Source organism: Sinohyriopsis cumingii, chromosome 2 (genome assembly GCF_028554795.1).
Source record: "Sinohyriopsis cumingii isolate HCF-2022 chromosome 2, ASM2855479v2, whole genome shotgun sequence".
In the NCBI taxonomy this organism is placed as follows: domain Eukaryota; kingdom Metazoa; phylum Mollusca; class Bivalvia; order Unionida; family Unionidae; genus Sinohyriopsis; species Sinohyriopsis cumingii.
In genome coordinates this window covers 22,371,857-22,386,996 of record NC_142962.1, presented here as the reverse complement: position 1 = coordinate 22,386,996, position 15,140 = coordinate 22,371,857, and the positions used below count along the sequence as shown (strand labels likewise).

General features: G+C 34.6%; 1 protein-coding gene across 1 annotated transcript in view; it reads right to left on the bottom strand.

The window, feature by feature from the left end:
• Positions 1-15,140, bottom strand: part of LOC149804453 (nesprin-1-like) — a 572,886-nt gene that overhangs the window by 65,769 nt on the left and 491,977 nt on the right. The window contains exons 118-122 of the mRNA XM_089940603.1: positions 14,629-14,730; positions 12,368-12,514; positions 11,290-11,460; positions 8,058-8,530; positions 4,327-4,489 (exon numbers count right to left, since the gene is read on the bottom strand). Of these exons, the coding sequence (XP_089796729.1) occupies positions 4,327-4,489; positions 8,058-8,530; positions 11,290-11,460; positions 12,368-12,514; positions 14,629-14,730 (1,056 nt within the window). The remainder of the gene's footprint in view (positions 1-4,326; positions 4,490-8,057; positions 8,531-11,289; positions 11,461-12,367; positions 12,515-14,628; positions 14,731-15,140) is intronic.

Sequence of the window (15,140 nt, the reverse complement as noted above, 5' to 3'; positions counted from 1 at the left end):
AAGCCCCAAATTTAAATACAAAATGAACATTTATTAATCTTTGAAGACAACAGGACCCACCTTCCCATATTAAGAAAGTTATGTTCCGATCAAAGTGTAATTGTCTGCAAAACCATAAATTTTATATCCACAAAAATTAAATGAATTATGAATTCACCATAATGTCTGCATTCCTTTCTGTCAAGGATTCAAGGTAAAATGTAACCATTTTGTCATCCAACCTCTAGAGAAGCAGGCAATTTTTTTTATGAACTTACAAACTCATCCACTAACATTTTTCTCCATTCCCCACATATTAATTTTCCATAAAACACTTTGTACAAATATATCTCTTGTTTTGATCATTTGAAGATGATATTAAGCCAAGGCATTATATGAATAATGAGTAAACGCTGAGCAAAACTGCAAACAACAAAGATCCTAATCTGCCATAGCATAATGCACCTGCAGATCAGGGTCTATATTGTTTGTTCTGCTGAATACTCCTAACCAACTGAACAGACCCAGATCTAAAGGCACACTATTTGATAGCAGATCTGGGAATGTGCAGTTTGCAGTTGGACTCATCTTATAAGCAAGTAGACACGGTACACACTTTTGGTCGTGAGTCTGGAATGTTCCAGCAAAGCAAAGATAGAAAACTGATCCATGCATACTGCAAAATGGTGCAATCTTTATAAAATCATCAATGGAAATTAAATGCATTGTCCTGCCATGTACACAACTCCCTTGATAACTTGTGCCCTGATAACTCGCAAACCCGCTTATAATGCAAGGTCAGGCGTGGATCCCATTTTATAAACCAGAAAATATCCCAAAAATTGATCCCTATTTGTTGAACTTGAAGAAAATTGCGATCAAAATTGGTAATGGAAACTCTGATGTATCGCTTGTTTTATCATCGAAAACGGTAGATAGGACTTGGGAATTTTAACAAACATTATGAAATATAAAATTTAAAAATAGGTCATACAATTTTTTACATTTTCTATTCAAATGACATTCCTAGTACACCACAATTAATGATATGTAAGGAAATTTTGATCAATGAAAATGTCATTTGCGCCATAAATAAATACAAATTAAATACATTTTTTATCAATTGAAATTTCTGTGCTAGTTCTATCTTTTAGTTCCTTTTAAATGTAATAATCATGAATGCAATGTGTTCTCTTGAAATTAAACGTAAATTGCGTCAATCTCCGCAACAGCTGTGTTTGCGAGCATTTCTCTGAGAACCTAATTAAGTGCCTACCATGTTTTTATAACTGATTTCTGGAAGTATTTGTTGTATTGTTGCACTGAATCAAAAGATGGCCTCCTTTGTATTATGTTAATTATGTCTTTTGAATCAAATAAAGGAGGTGGAATAAAAGAAAAGTTAAAAGGCACGAAAATCCAACAAACTTAAAATCTAGCGGCCCTGGTAATATGTTGGGTGAACTCACTTTATTTGATCAATCGAACACTTATAAATGTTATTGTGCATGTTACATAAACTACCTTAAATTAACCAACTCTTTCATAACTGTGATCAAAGATAACAAGGCAGCCAAGCAAAATGAATACGTAGTAAAATAATGAGCCTGATTTCACAGATACAGACCACTGTAGGCAAGCAAGTTTCAGAGAATTCTTGAACTGGCACTTACAGATATCCTCAAGGATGATAAAAAGTTTCATTATTACTTCCAAAGAAATCACGACATCAATATTGTACTAATTGAACAATACAAAAATTGAGTGTTAACATAGACGATTGTCTCACAAAATAAATGTCATGTGTTTTTATAAAAAAAGAATCTTGTTTGGTGGTTATCAACATTTAGTCTAGTTCCCTGCTCTGTGGACTCCCGATTTGGCAGGATAATATTAAACACCACAATGGGGAACCAGACTCATCAAGAAAACAAAATGCAGTGATGTAGTACATATATTTTTTTTACGTGTACATGTGAAGGTTCTTGAAACCAGTTGGAATGATCTTTCATATGTTGGACATTTTGAAAATAAATGTTATTTAAACAGAATAACGAACAATTTAATTAGAAAAAGTACATTATTAAAAATTATTATAGACGCGAATGTTAAATGAGTATTCAGTCAATAAACATGCCAGTTCCCTAACACCGCTCCCCTTCCCCACAGTTTTCTTGATGTCAAAGCGATTTTTTTCAATTTTTGGAGGTCCCTTGGATACTCATGCCTCGCTTATACTTATAGTGTGGTCTATGTTTGTGGACCCCGTTTAGGCTGATAAATCAGCCCTTCACCCATGATGATAATGATTTTCACAACATCGTCCATCAGTAACAACACAGATTTGTGGGGTTGATTTATCAGACTCGACCCTGTTGTGCGCCAGTTATCGAGGGAGAGGTGTAAGTAATATTTAAATTACATTTTTTTAGACTGAGAAAAAAGACTTTAATATACAGTGAAACCCTGTTATGACATGCGTTGTTATAATGCATTGTTATAGTACAACTCAAATATAGCATGTTCAACACATGAGACTTGAAACTTTTTAGTAATTCCCCTATTTCTTGAAGTATTACCGAGTTTCATTGCCAAAATAATAGTAATTTGACAAAATGTGTTGTATTCTTAAAAAAAACAAATACCTGATCACTGCTTCTTGCTTTTTTTTTGAAAATACACTTGTCCCTTACAAAGCTGATAATTGTGAATCTAATTATTACTGTACCATCGAGAATTAAAACCATTAAATCTTCTTTATGTTTGACTGAATGCATACTGTGTATAATTACTGCTCATTCTAGGTTAAACAATAGTCATCAGATGCTTACTCAGTCATCTGGTATACTCAACCAATGTCAAAAAAGGTTTCTCACATAAATTTATAAATCAGTTAATTTACACACCTATTTAAGGGAAAACAATAGGTCACCAGTGCCTGCTCAATCAACTGTCATACACAACAACTTGAACAGCCTTAATGCTCAAATTGGCAGGAACAGTTTAGTCACTGCCACCCTCACCCCATTTTTTAAAATCATTTTTATTTTGAGTCATACATGAAGACAGCAGCTCCAAATCACTATTATATACATGGTCATACATGGTCCACTTGTCATTGTAATGTTAAAGTTGCATTACAGCTGTAGTGTTGTCACACAATGACTGGAACAAAACCATTTAAGTTGTAGGGGTATAGGAATCAGCTATTATAATTAAACATTTTGTTCCTTTTTTTTGATCTGCAGAAGTGCAAAGTCATAGTTATTAATTAAAATTTTCAATTAATATTGCCAAAATAATTGGGTTTATTTTATTTATATCTTCCCTGCCTTTCAAGAATGACTCAACTGTAATGAGACCACTCTTCACTCATGAAATCGAATGGTTTACTCCTAGACTGGGTTCAGGCCCATAATTGTTCATCTCAAGTACAATATGAGACCAATACCCTTAACATCTGGTATGAATTTCATTTAAAGTTTTTATTCAGGCTTAAATATGCATTTATTTTTACAAACTCCCAATGTCTGATTTACCCATTTTCTTGTCATTAAACAATCTGATCCTCAGGATATGTCTAGCAAATATGATTGAGAAAATACAGTTTTGTAAGTTAATGTGAGTGTATTAGAAAGAAATGAAGTATTTCCATTGTATGTAATCTACCTGAAATATAATAATTAGTCTTACTGTGTATATATACGATGGAATTGCTAATATAGGTAGGATGAGATCAGCTTAAGAGAACACATCAGCTGCCAATTTTCTTACAAATTGTTCTCAGCTGACATTACACCAGCCTGGGTCATGGTGTGTCCTTGTGCTAGGCACTTTACTCCAATTACCCAAGTACTAAGTAACCTACATGAGCTGCTGTAGTGTAAAGCACCGTAACAAAACGAACCCCCCCATATTATATATGTAATAGCTGTTTAAAGTATTTTTCATTTAATATGCATGAAATTGGTAACTGTGTCAATGAAGTCCATAATTCTGCACATACACAGACAGACAGACAGACAGACACACACTTTGTACAGCTATGAGGATAAACATGCAATACTTTCTTCCATTGGCTGATATGGATACTTAGCTACTGAACAATATGGTACACATAGCATGATGGTGATTTGTGGACCCTGACCATCATGTTAGAGCAGGGTATCATTGTAATAAGCACCAGCCACGAGTCATTCTGGAGGATGCTGAATAAATATTATTTGTATCAACCAGTAACTTATCAATCTTGTTCCACACTGTCACAATATGTATACTGTTTTTACCTACTAGTAACTTTCCCATCTTATTCTGCACTGTCACAATATAAATATTCTTTGTACCTACCAGTAACTTATCAATCTTGTTCCGCACTGTTGCAATGCTCTTTAGATCCACTTCAGACAGTTGCTTGATCCCAGTCAGCTTTGTCTTCTCTGTGGTCAGCCATGATCTGAGGACTGATGCATCTGCCTCAAATGTCTGAAGCTGATCCCCTAAGGATTGGGTCCTGGTCAGAAGATAGAATCGTGTAGACTTGTATCGTCATTACAAGACACACAGACACAATTGCATTATTTATAAACTGTATGGACACGATAAGTTAGTATTACTCATAAATTGTATGGTCCAAGATAAAATAGTATTACTCATAAATTATTACTCATAAACTGTATGGCCCAAGATAAAATAGTATTACTCATAAATTATTACTCATAAACTGTATGGCCCAAGATAAATTAGTATTACTCATAAAATATTACTCATAAACTGTATGGTCCAAGATAAATTAGTATTACTCATAAATTATTACTCATAAACTGTATGGTCCAAGATAAATTGGTATTACTCATAAAATATTACTCATAAACTGTATGGTCCAAGATAAATTAGTATTACTCATAAAATATTACTTGTAAACTGCATGGTCCAAGATGAGTTAGTATTACTCATAAACTGCATGGTCCAAGATGAGCTAATATTACTCATAAAATATTACTCATAAACTTCATTGTTCAAGATGAGTTAGTATTACTCATAAACTGCATGGTCTAAGTTAGGTTAGTATTACTCATAAACTGAAAGGTCCAAGATGTGTTAGTATTACTCATAAACCATTACTCATAAATTCCATGGTCCAAGACAAGATAGTATTACTCATAAACTACATGGTCCAAGATGAGTTAGTAGTACTCATAAACTGTGTGGTCCAAGATGAGTTGATATTACTTATTAAATATTACTCATAAACTGTTTAGTCCAAGATGATTTAGTATTACTCATAAACTGCATGGTCCAAGATAAGTTAGTATTACTTGTAAACTGAAAGGTCCAAGCTGAGTTAGTATTACTCATAAAATATTACTCATAATTTGTATGGTTCATGAGTTTGTATTGCTCATAAACTGTAAAGTCAAAGATAAGTTAGTATTAATCTTAATATATTACTCATAAACTGTACAGTCCAAGATAAGTTAATATTACTCATAAACTGTATGGTCCAAAATGAGTTAGTATTAGCCATAAAATATTACTCATAAACTTTATGGTCCAAGACAAGTAAGTATTATTCATAAACTGCATGGTCCAAGATGAGTTAGTATTACTCATACAATATATGGTCCAAGATTAGTTAGTATTACTACTAAACTGCAAAGTCCAACTTGAGTTAGCATTACTCATAAAATATTACTCATAGACTGTATGGTCCAAAATAAGTTAGTATTACTCAGAAACAGTAAAGTTTAAGATGCTTGGAAATCAAAATACAATCATTCATTACACTCGATAAATCTTTTACAGTTCTGTGGATTTTCTGATTGTTATGAACCACAATATAAGGGACATGATACTAAATAATCCACATGTGCCAAAAACAGGATCTCTAAGTTTTAGATGAATCTCTATGAATTAAAGTCACAACAAAAAAATATTACAATTTACAAAAGGATAAAAATTACAACCACAAAAATAAATAATCAACCATTAAACACACAGTATCAAAATTCACACAAACTAAGTAAAACAATCATTTTTACAGAAGTCCATACTCCTATCTGGTGACAATTCAATACTTTTTAAAAAACACAGATACACTCATTCTGCAACCTTCACTGTATTAAGCCATGTGCGTATGCATGTGTGTGTGTGTGTGTGTGTGTAGACATAGATATCTATATGTATAGATTTTATTTTAATGACACATCAGCACAATCCTGGCTATGCATGCCAAGTAAGTTTAGGTATCCCAAGAAAGATACACAACAAAAATAAAGACAATGGGTAAAATGGCAAAAATACAAAGTCTATTTCTTTATATAAATCACAGTCTTGTAAAATGTCCAAGATCTTCTTAGCTTGAGCATCATCATGGGAGGGACACAGATATAACATCATCATGGGAGGGACAAAGATATAACATCATCATGGGAGGGACACAGATAGGACACCATCATGGAAGGGACACAGATAGAATATCATCATGGGAGGGACACAGATAAAACATCATCATGGGAAGGACACAGATAGAATATCATCATGGGAGGGACACAGATAGAACATCATCATGGGAGGGACACAGATAGAACATCATCATGGGAGGGACACAGATAAAGCATCATCATGGGAGGGAAACAGAACATCATCATGGAAGGGACACAGATATAACATCATCATGGGGGAACACAGATAGAACATCATCATGGGAGGGACACAGATAGAATATCATCATGGCAGGGACACACATAGAACATCATCATGGGAGGGACACATAGAACATCATCATGGGAGGGTCACAGATAGAACATCATCATAGGAGGGACACTTATAGAACATCATCATGGGAGGGACACATATAGAACATCATCATAGGAGGGACACATATAACATCATCATGGGAGGGACACAGAACATCATCATGGGAGGGACACAGATAGAATATCATCATGGGAGGGACACTGATAGGACATCATCATGGGAGGGACACAGATAGAACATCATCATGGGAGGGACACATATAGAACATCTTCATGGGAGGGACACAGATAGAACATCATCATGGGAGGTACACAGATAGAACATCATCATGGGAGGTACACAGATAGAACATCATCATGGGAGGGACACAGAACATCATCATGGGAGGGACACAGAACATCATCATGGGAGGAACACATATAGAACATCATCATGGGAGGGACACATATCACATCATTATGGGAGGGACACAGATAGAACATCATCATGGGAGGGACCCAGATAGAATATCATCATGGGAGGGACACAGATAGGACATCATCATGGGAGGGACACATATAGATTATCATCATGGGAGGGACACAGATAGAACATCATCATGGGAGGGACACAGATAGAACATCATCATGGGAGGGACACATATAGAATATCATCATGGGAGGGACACAGACAGAACATCATCATGGGAGGTACACAGATAGAACATCATCATGGGAGGCTCACAGATAGAACATCATCATGGGAGAGAGATAGAACATCACCATGGGAGGGAGACAGAGAGAACATCATGGGATGGACACAGATAGAACATCATCATGGGAGGGACACAGATAGAACATCATCATGGGAGGGACACAGATAGAACATCATCATGGGAGGGACACAGACAGAACATCATTATGAGAGGGACACAGATAGAACATCATCATGGGAGGGACACATCCCAAGGCCAACTCAGATAGAACATCATCATGGGAGGGACACATCCCAAGGCAAACTCAGCTGGAACATCATCATGGGAGGGACACATCCCAAGGCAAACTCAGATAGAATATTGTCATGGAACAGACATATCCCAGGGCAGAAAGGCTGCCATTTCCAGGGTCACAGAGGGAGTCATTTGGATACATGTACTTATAATAATTTACAGACTTACAAAATTAATAAAAATACATGTGGATGTACTTAAAACAGTTTGACTATTCTGAAATAGATGAAAGGACATGGTGTGATGATCCATTCAATGTCAGAATTTACCAAAATTATCAACACTTTTGAATGATGTAGGGTTAGGTACTGTAACAGTGAATTCATTCACTCACCTCTTCAGCTCCTGGGAAAGGCTGGCATTTAAATCAACCCACTTATCAGCCAGTTCAGTTATCATAGTTTCTAGGGCAGGGCAGTTAATGCTGTGTAAAAGTTGCTTCCCCTTGTCAACGATTTGGAACACGGTGGGTTTCTCATCATTTAGCTCCCTCTGTAACCTCTGATATGTATTGATCTTTGCTTGGATCGCATGAAATGAATCCTCATTGCTGACTGGTCGAGGGATTTGTTGGTCAATATCATCAAGGAATCGTTGGAGCTGGTGGAACTTCTCATCTATTTCTGCCCACTGTCGAACAAGTCTGTCAAGTCTTTGACCATGAAGACTGGCACGATCCTGTAGAACATAGGTCAGGTTGCTTAGGTGGCTGTGAGTTGGCAGGTGCTTCTGTTTTGTGGCCTTGTCACACTGAGCTGCTAGTGAGTCTAACATGGCACGATGTACCTCAAGGTCTCCAAAGAAATCCTGAAATGTAAATATTAAAGTATATTATTATATAACTCCTGTGAGAAATGATATTTCATTGATTGGCCTGACAAAAAACCATGAATTTGGTTGATAAAGATGTCTACAACTAGCACGATATAATAATGTTAAATTCATGATGTCATGAATACGTAATGCCATTTTTGCTATGAAGCAAATTAAATTCTGATTTTTTTACAGTACATACATATTATGTAATAAAAAAATATAGGTCTATTTTGAGGTGATTATGAGGTTTCATGAACCAGCAAACCTATATTGTTGAGGTTTACTATTTCATAAAACTGAGCTATTCACCTCAGTAAATGTCTATAGTTGCCTATCTACTTCTTTCATAATATTTACTCAAACTGTGTGATGAATTTCAAAATAAAGTTATGAAACTACATACAGCATCATGTAGATGAGGATATTAGGCATAAGAAATATGCAATAATAAATTTCAACTAGACAAAGAAATTGTTCCTTTCCAAGGATTAGGAAAAGAAATGCCTACTATGCAAACCAAACCAAAATTATCCAAGGATTAGAATAACAAATGTCTACATTACTTAACCAAACCAAAATTATCCAAGGATTAGAATAACAAATGTCTACATTACTTAACCAAACCAAAATTATCCAAGGATTAGAATAACAAATGTCTACATTACTTAACTAAACCAAAATTATCCAAGGGTTAGAATAAAAAATGTCTACAATACATAACCAAACCAAAATTATCCAAGGATTAGAATAACAAATGTCTACAATACTTAACCAAACCAAAATTATCCAATAGCTTAGAACATGAGATGTACACCACATACTTAAACATGCTAATCAGCTCTGCCTATATAGTATATGAAAATTTTCCATCAACAAGCATGAACAAGTTTTGATGAATTCAGTTTTAATGATAGTGGGGCAAATGATGATCCTACATGTAAGTTAATTTAATCAATTAGCTACACAAATATTTCCTTGTTTAACATTATCAAACTATAATCTATTATATTCCATCCCTTCTGAACTTTACCTATTCTTGATTACCTTTATTGATGTCATTCTGAGACAACTGCCTCCAGAGAGAATGAGAGAATGAGACAGAGTCTAACTAATGGATTTCAGTATACTAGAAACATCATTTTGGAAGAAGCTAAATGTGTGAATACTAAATGCTAAAATATTTAATTGAGACTAAACACCATGTGTATCATGTAACCTGTGTCCTGAGTGAGCAAAACAACTATGAGAGAGATAGAGACATTCATAGATTTTGTATAATGATATTTTACAGTTTTGCTTTTTGTTGGTTAGTGGCATTTTTAACATATTAGTCACTATATCATGCCAAGGAAACAGGAGCTAAGTGTCTTTCCCAAGGACACACTGAGGCAGATGACCTGGGTTGGTCTTGATGGCTATAAAACCTTTGTACAATGAAGAAAGTGTCATTAATGTCTTCTGGTAGCAAAGTTATATTTTGCAAGCACAGTTTTAACAAAGTTTATGTTATCAAAGTGCACATTATAAAAAGGCATTTACTTACAAAACTCCATAAAAAGAGAATTGCTTTGCCCAGAAATTCAAGTTTTTTTATTATGCCAATGATATCTGTGTACATGAGGAGGGTGCAGATTTGGTTTGGTCTGATGTTATTATGACACAGCAACACAAGTAGATTATTTAGTTTTGAGACAACTGGAGTAAAGTGCCTCGCACAACTATGCATCATAGTAGTTGACCTGGACTGATTCAATGTAGTGAGACAATGGGAGTAATAATACCTTGTCCAGGACATACCAGTTACAGTGTCTTGCCCAAGGTCACACCACAGTAGTGCCTTGCCCAAAGACACACCAGAGTAGTGTCTTGCCCAGGGCAAACCAGAGTAGTGCCTTGTCCAGGACATACCACAGTAGTGTCTTGCCCAAGGTCACACCACAGTAGTGCCTTGCCCAAGGACACACCAGAATAGTGTCTTGCCCAGGGCAAACCAGAGTAGTGCTTTGTCCAGGGCACACCACAGTAGCTGACATGGGCTAATTCAATGGTTTGATTAGAACCTACACTTATGGCAACTTTTTGTATGCTTGGTTTTTGTTGAAATTATAACTCAAGGTAGTTGGCATAGTTACCTCAGACAAATGGGCATGTATGTAATAAATGAATTATAATAACTGATATTAATGAATGTTATCACTGAAACCAAATTCACTTCCACACTGAACAAAATGGCACAAATGGTAACCATGGTGACTTAAAACAAGGATGGGCACATGGCTGAAGTATGATGCTTATAAACCAATCAACTATGATACAATATTCAGTGACAAGTGACAAAAGGACATTAAGTTTTGATTTCTCTCTGTGAAGCTGAATACAATATATTAAGGTTAAAGGTCATACATTTTCAAGAAAGAAAATATGAGTCCAAATAAGATATTGCTGCCATTATGCAAAAATGTTGTAAATCAGCACATTTTGACTGCTGTTAGTCTGGACAGAGCTAATTCATGACTGTAAACAAACACTGGTTGACTGCTGTTAGTCTGGACAGAGCTAATTCATGACTTTAAACAAACACTGGCTGACTGCTGTTAGTCTGGACAGAGCTAATTCATGCACTTTCAGTTATTGTTTCAGCTTTGCTTACACATCCATTAGGTGACTTTGCCTGTGCTTCTATACAGTGTCTGGCAAAGTGCATGTGTTAGGGAAGAAGAAATTCCAAAGTCGATTGAAAAACAAAGTACCTTGTGAGCACTAAGCTGCTGTTTGAGGTGCTCCAGATCACGTGCAGAGATGGATTCCGTACTGAGTTTGTCCTGAGCTGTGTCCAAGAAGTCTGAGTAATCCTGGAGCATTTTCTCATATTGCTCCTGAACTGATACCGACTGCATCAGGTAAGCCTTCTGCTCCATTGCCTACAGTGGCAAACATATGATGTATCATTTTCTATCACAGATGAATGAATGATTATGTCTTAAGAAACAGGTTTAAGCAGCAAAATTATATTTTACAAAATTTACATTATTATTATTCTTGTTATTATTATTATTATTATTGTTATTATTATTATCATTACTATTATTATTATTATCCTCTGAAAGAACAGCATTAATGAGGAAAAAGTAATATTTCCATTCTATTGGTACTCAAATACAATTAGCAATGACACTATCAAAATCTTTTCTTGATTCTGTATAACATAATGTAAATATGTATTGATATTTATTGTTCTTTAATGCATCCAAACCGTTAAATACACTTCATAGGAATATTGCACTTTAAAGGAAAGAATACAAATATTTAAGCAAATCTATAAGTTTTTCATCATCCAAAAAAAAGGTGCAGAAATTGAAAATACACATATCTATAACTTAAAAAAAACGAACAAGCAATAATATAGAACATAAAGGATCTATCACAAAGATTACTCAAGTCCAAACAATAACATATAATATAATGGACCTATCACAAAGACTACTCAAGTCCTTACAATAATAAATAACATAAAGGATCTATCACAGTGATTACTCAAGTCCTAACAATAATGTATAAACACACAAGATCTATCAGAAAGACTACTCAAGTCCTAACAATAATGAATAACATAATGGACCTGGCATGAAGATTATATAAGCCCTAATAAACCATTGTTTCTCTTTTAGCATTTTTAATATTTTTTTCTCTTGTGGATCATTTTACCAGCTAAATATATTCAGTAATTTATGGTCATTGAACCCTCTAGATGAGTCCAAGATATAGGTGTACAAAAAGAACATTTTGAATTCAATAATTTTTCATGTGAGGTTCAAGGGTTATGTCTACCTTTCTCTGTAGGTCCATGTAACTCGACTGCAGGACATTCACTGTCTGTGGGGAAACAAGCTCTGGATCAAGAGATGACAACTCTGACTGCCTCTGTTTCAATTCCTCCAATTGCACCTCACACTTCTTCAACTGGGCTTCAATTTTCTGAACAATAAAAAATCTCACCAACTATATTCAATATGCAAAAGATAGGTGGCATTTGGTATTAATGGTCTAAACATTCAAATATTTTATCATCTTCATCATAATGAAGATAACACAAAGGTATCATTACACCATATACAAAGTACAACATTTTATCTAATTTACTAATGTCATCATCAAGACTAACACAAAAGGGGGCCCTGGGTGGCACAGTGGTCTAAAGCACTAACCTTTACTGATCAGTGCCATCTCACCTCTGTCCACATGGATATGAGTCTCATGCTCGGCCAATGTGGGTATGTGAGAAAGCTTACCAGCAGTCTCCCGTGGGTTGGTAGTTCTTACCAGGTTTTTCCTGGGTTCTTCCTCCACCACTTATACTGGCTGCCATATACAGCCAATGCCCCACAGAAAGCAATTCAAAACTGTTGCCTAGGTGCTAGGAATGGTTGACATACAATGAGTGTATTCATATACTGTCATCTCCGTGGATGCTGATCTAGACACTGGTGTAGAACAGTAGCTTTGTTAATCTCAAACAATGTTGAAAATGTTTTGAAAAAAAGGAAATAAGAAGAAAAGGGCATCTCATGGTAAGCCTGCATGAACATTTGTATGTCAGTATCATTTGTGGCAGCCTTTCATTCAGGATTCAACATGAAAGAAATTGTAAATACATGTTTATTTTTGTTTAACAAAACAAAAATTCTTAAAACTCTAACCATCGCAAGAACCCTCATCAATCCACCTTGGAAACACAAAAGAATGTAACTGCAAATTTCCAACAGATTTTATGAGTATTTTTTCAACTTGTGATGCACAAGTTTCTCTCAAAAATGTATTTAAAAATGTCCTTATATCTGAATGTGGGACTTCTGATGTACAAGTTTCTCTCAGAAATGTATTTAAAAATGTTGCTATATCTGAATTTAAGACTTCTGATGTAAAATTTTCTCTCAAAAATGTATTTTAAAATGTCCTTATATCTGAATTTGAGACTTCTGATGTACAAGTTTCTGTAAAAAATGTAGTTTAAAAATGTTATTTTAACTGAATTTGGGACTTCTGATGTAAAAGTTTCTCTCAAAAATGTATTTAAAAATGTCCTTATATCTCTGAATATGGGACTTCTGATGTACACTTTTCTCTCAAAAATGTATTTAAAAGTGTCCTTATCTCTGAATTTGGGACTTCTGATGTACAAATTTCTCTCAAAAATGTATTTTAAAGATGTTGCTTTAACTGAATTTGGGACTTCTGATGTCTAAATTTCTCTTAAAAATGTATTTAAAATGTTGCTATACCTGAATTTGGAATGGCCTATCTGAAGATAGTGTCAGAAGTAATAAACTTTTGCACCACAATGCTGTATATACCACAAGTATAACATTTGAACTGATTGCAACAAATGAAAGATAAACCATTACAGTTCAAAGATACTGGGTTATTTTACTTAGAGACTTAAATTTGTAAATTAGGGACAGTTTTTGAATTCAAGTTTAGATTTATAGCATTATTTTTAATATAGCATTCAAAATGTGACATTTGCATTCATTGTAATGATCTACTTAGACATTACCGGTACCTTTAATATTAGAGTATAAAATATCACATTTCTGCACTAATCATAGTGACCTAATTAAACAGACGTTATCTTTAATATCACACTGAAAATGTCACATTTTTGCACTCATCACAATGATTTAATCAAATAGACATTATCTTTAATTTCACATTGAAAATATCACATTTGCACTCATTGTAATGATTTAATTAAACAGACACTATCTTTAATATAGCGTTGAAAATGCGACATTTTTGCACTCATTGCAGTAATTGGTAAAATTTGATGTATTTTTAATAAATTATTTCTTTTAGTACAACTCATAGGTGAATTAAAATTAAAGTCCTAAAAATTCTCACAGAGTCTAAATTGATTTAAATGTAAAGGCAGTCCAAACAAATAAGAGGTGACTATGACAGACCTAGTTAATTCAGAAACTAATGACACCTAAGTTTAAATTAAATGACATTCTGATGTGATGAAAACATCTAACGATCCCAATACATTCTAAATTCATTGCTAAATATGAAAGGAAGTAATCATAACTGACCTGCATGTTGGAGATGAGGCTGTTCAGAGATGCTGAGGGACTAGTTGAGCTCATCATTCGCTTTGTTTCTGCCAGTTTCTTTTCCAGGCTCTCTACCTCTTCCTGAAATGCCAAAAAAACAGATCAAATTCTACCTCCTCCTGAAACACATTGTCAATAAAACAGAGATCAAAATCTACCTCCTCCTGAAACACACTGCCAAAAAAAAAAACAGAGATCAAAATCTGCTGCTTTCAATGGACTTCTTGCCTTCTGTTTATTAACTCCATGAAAACAATATATTGTTAATTGTACACATAAGTTTTCTTTCTGCTGCTCAAGTTTCTTTAGCTATATACTCATTCTGTACCTACCTAATGCAGTAATTAAGGGTTTCTTTAGCTATGTATTTATCCCTTACCCAATGCAGTAATTAAGGGTTTCTTTAGCTATGTATTTATGCCTTACCCAATGCAGTAATTAAGGGTTTCTTTAGCTATATACTTATCCCTTACCCAGTGCAGTAATTAAGG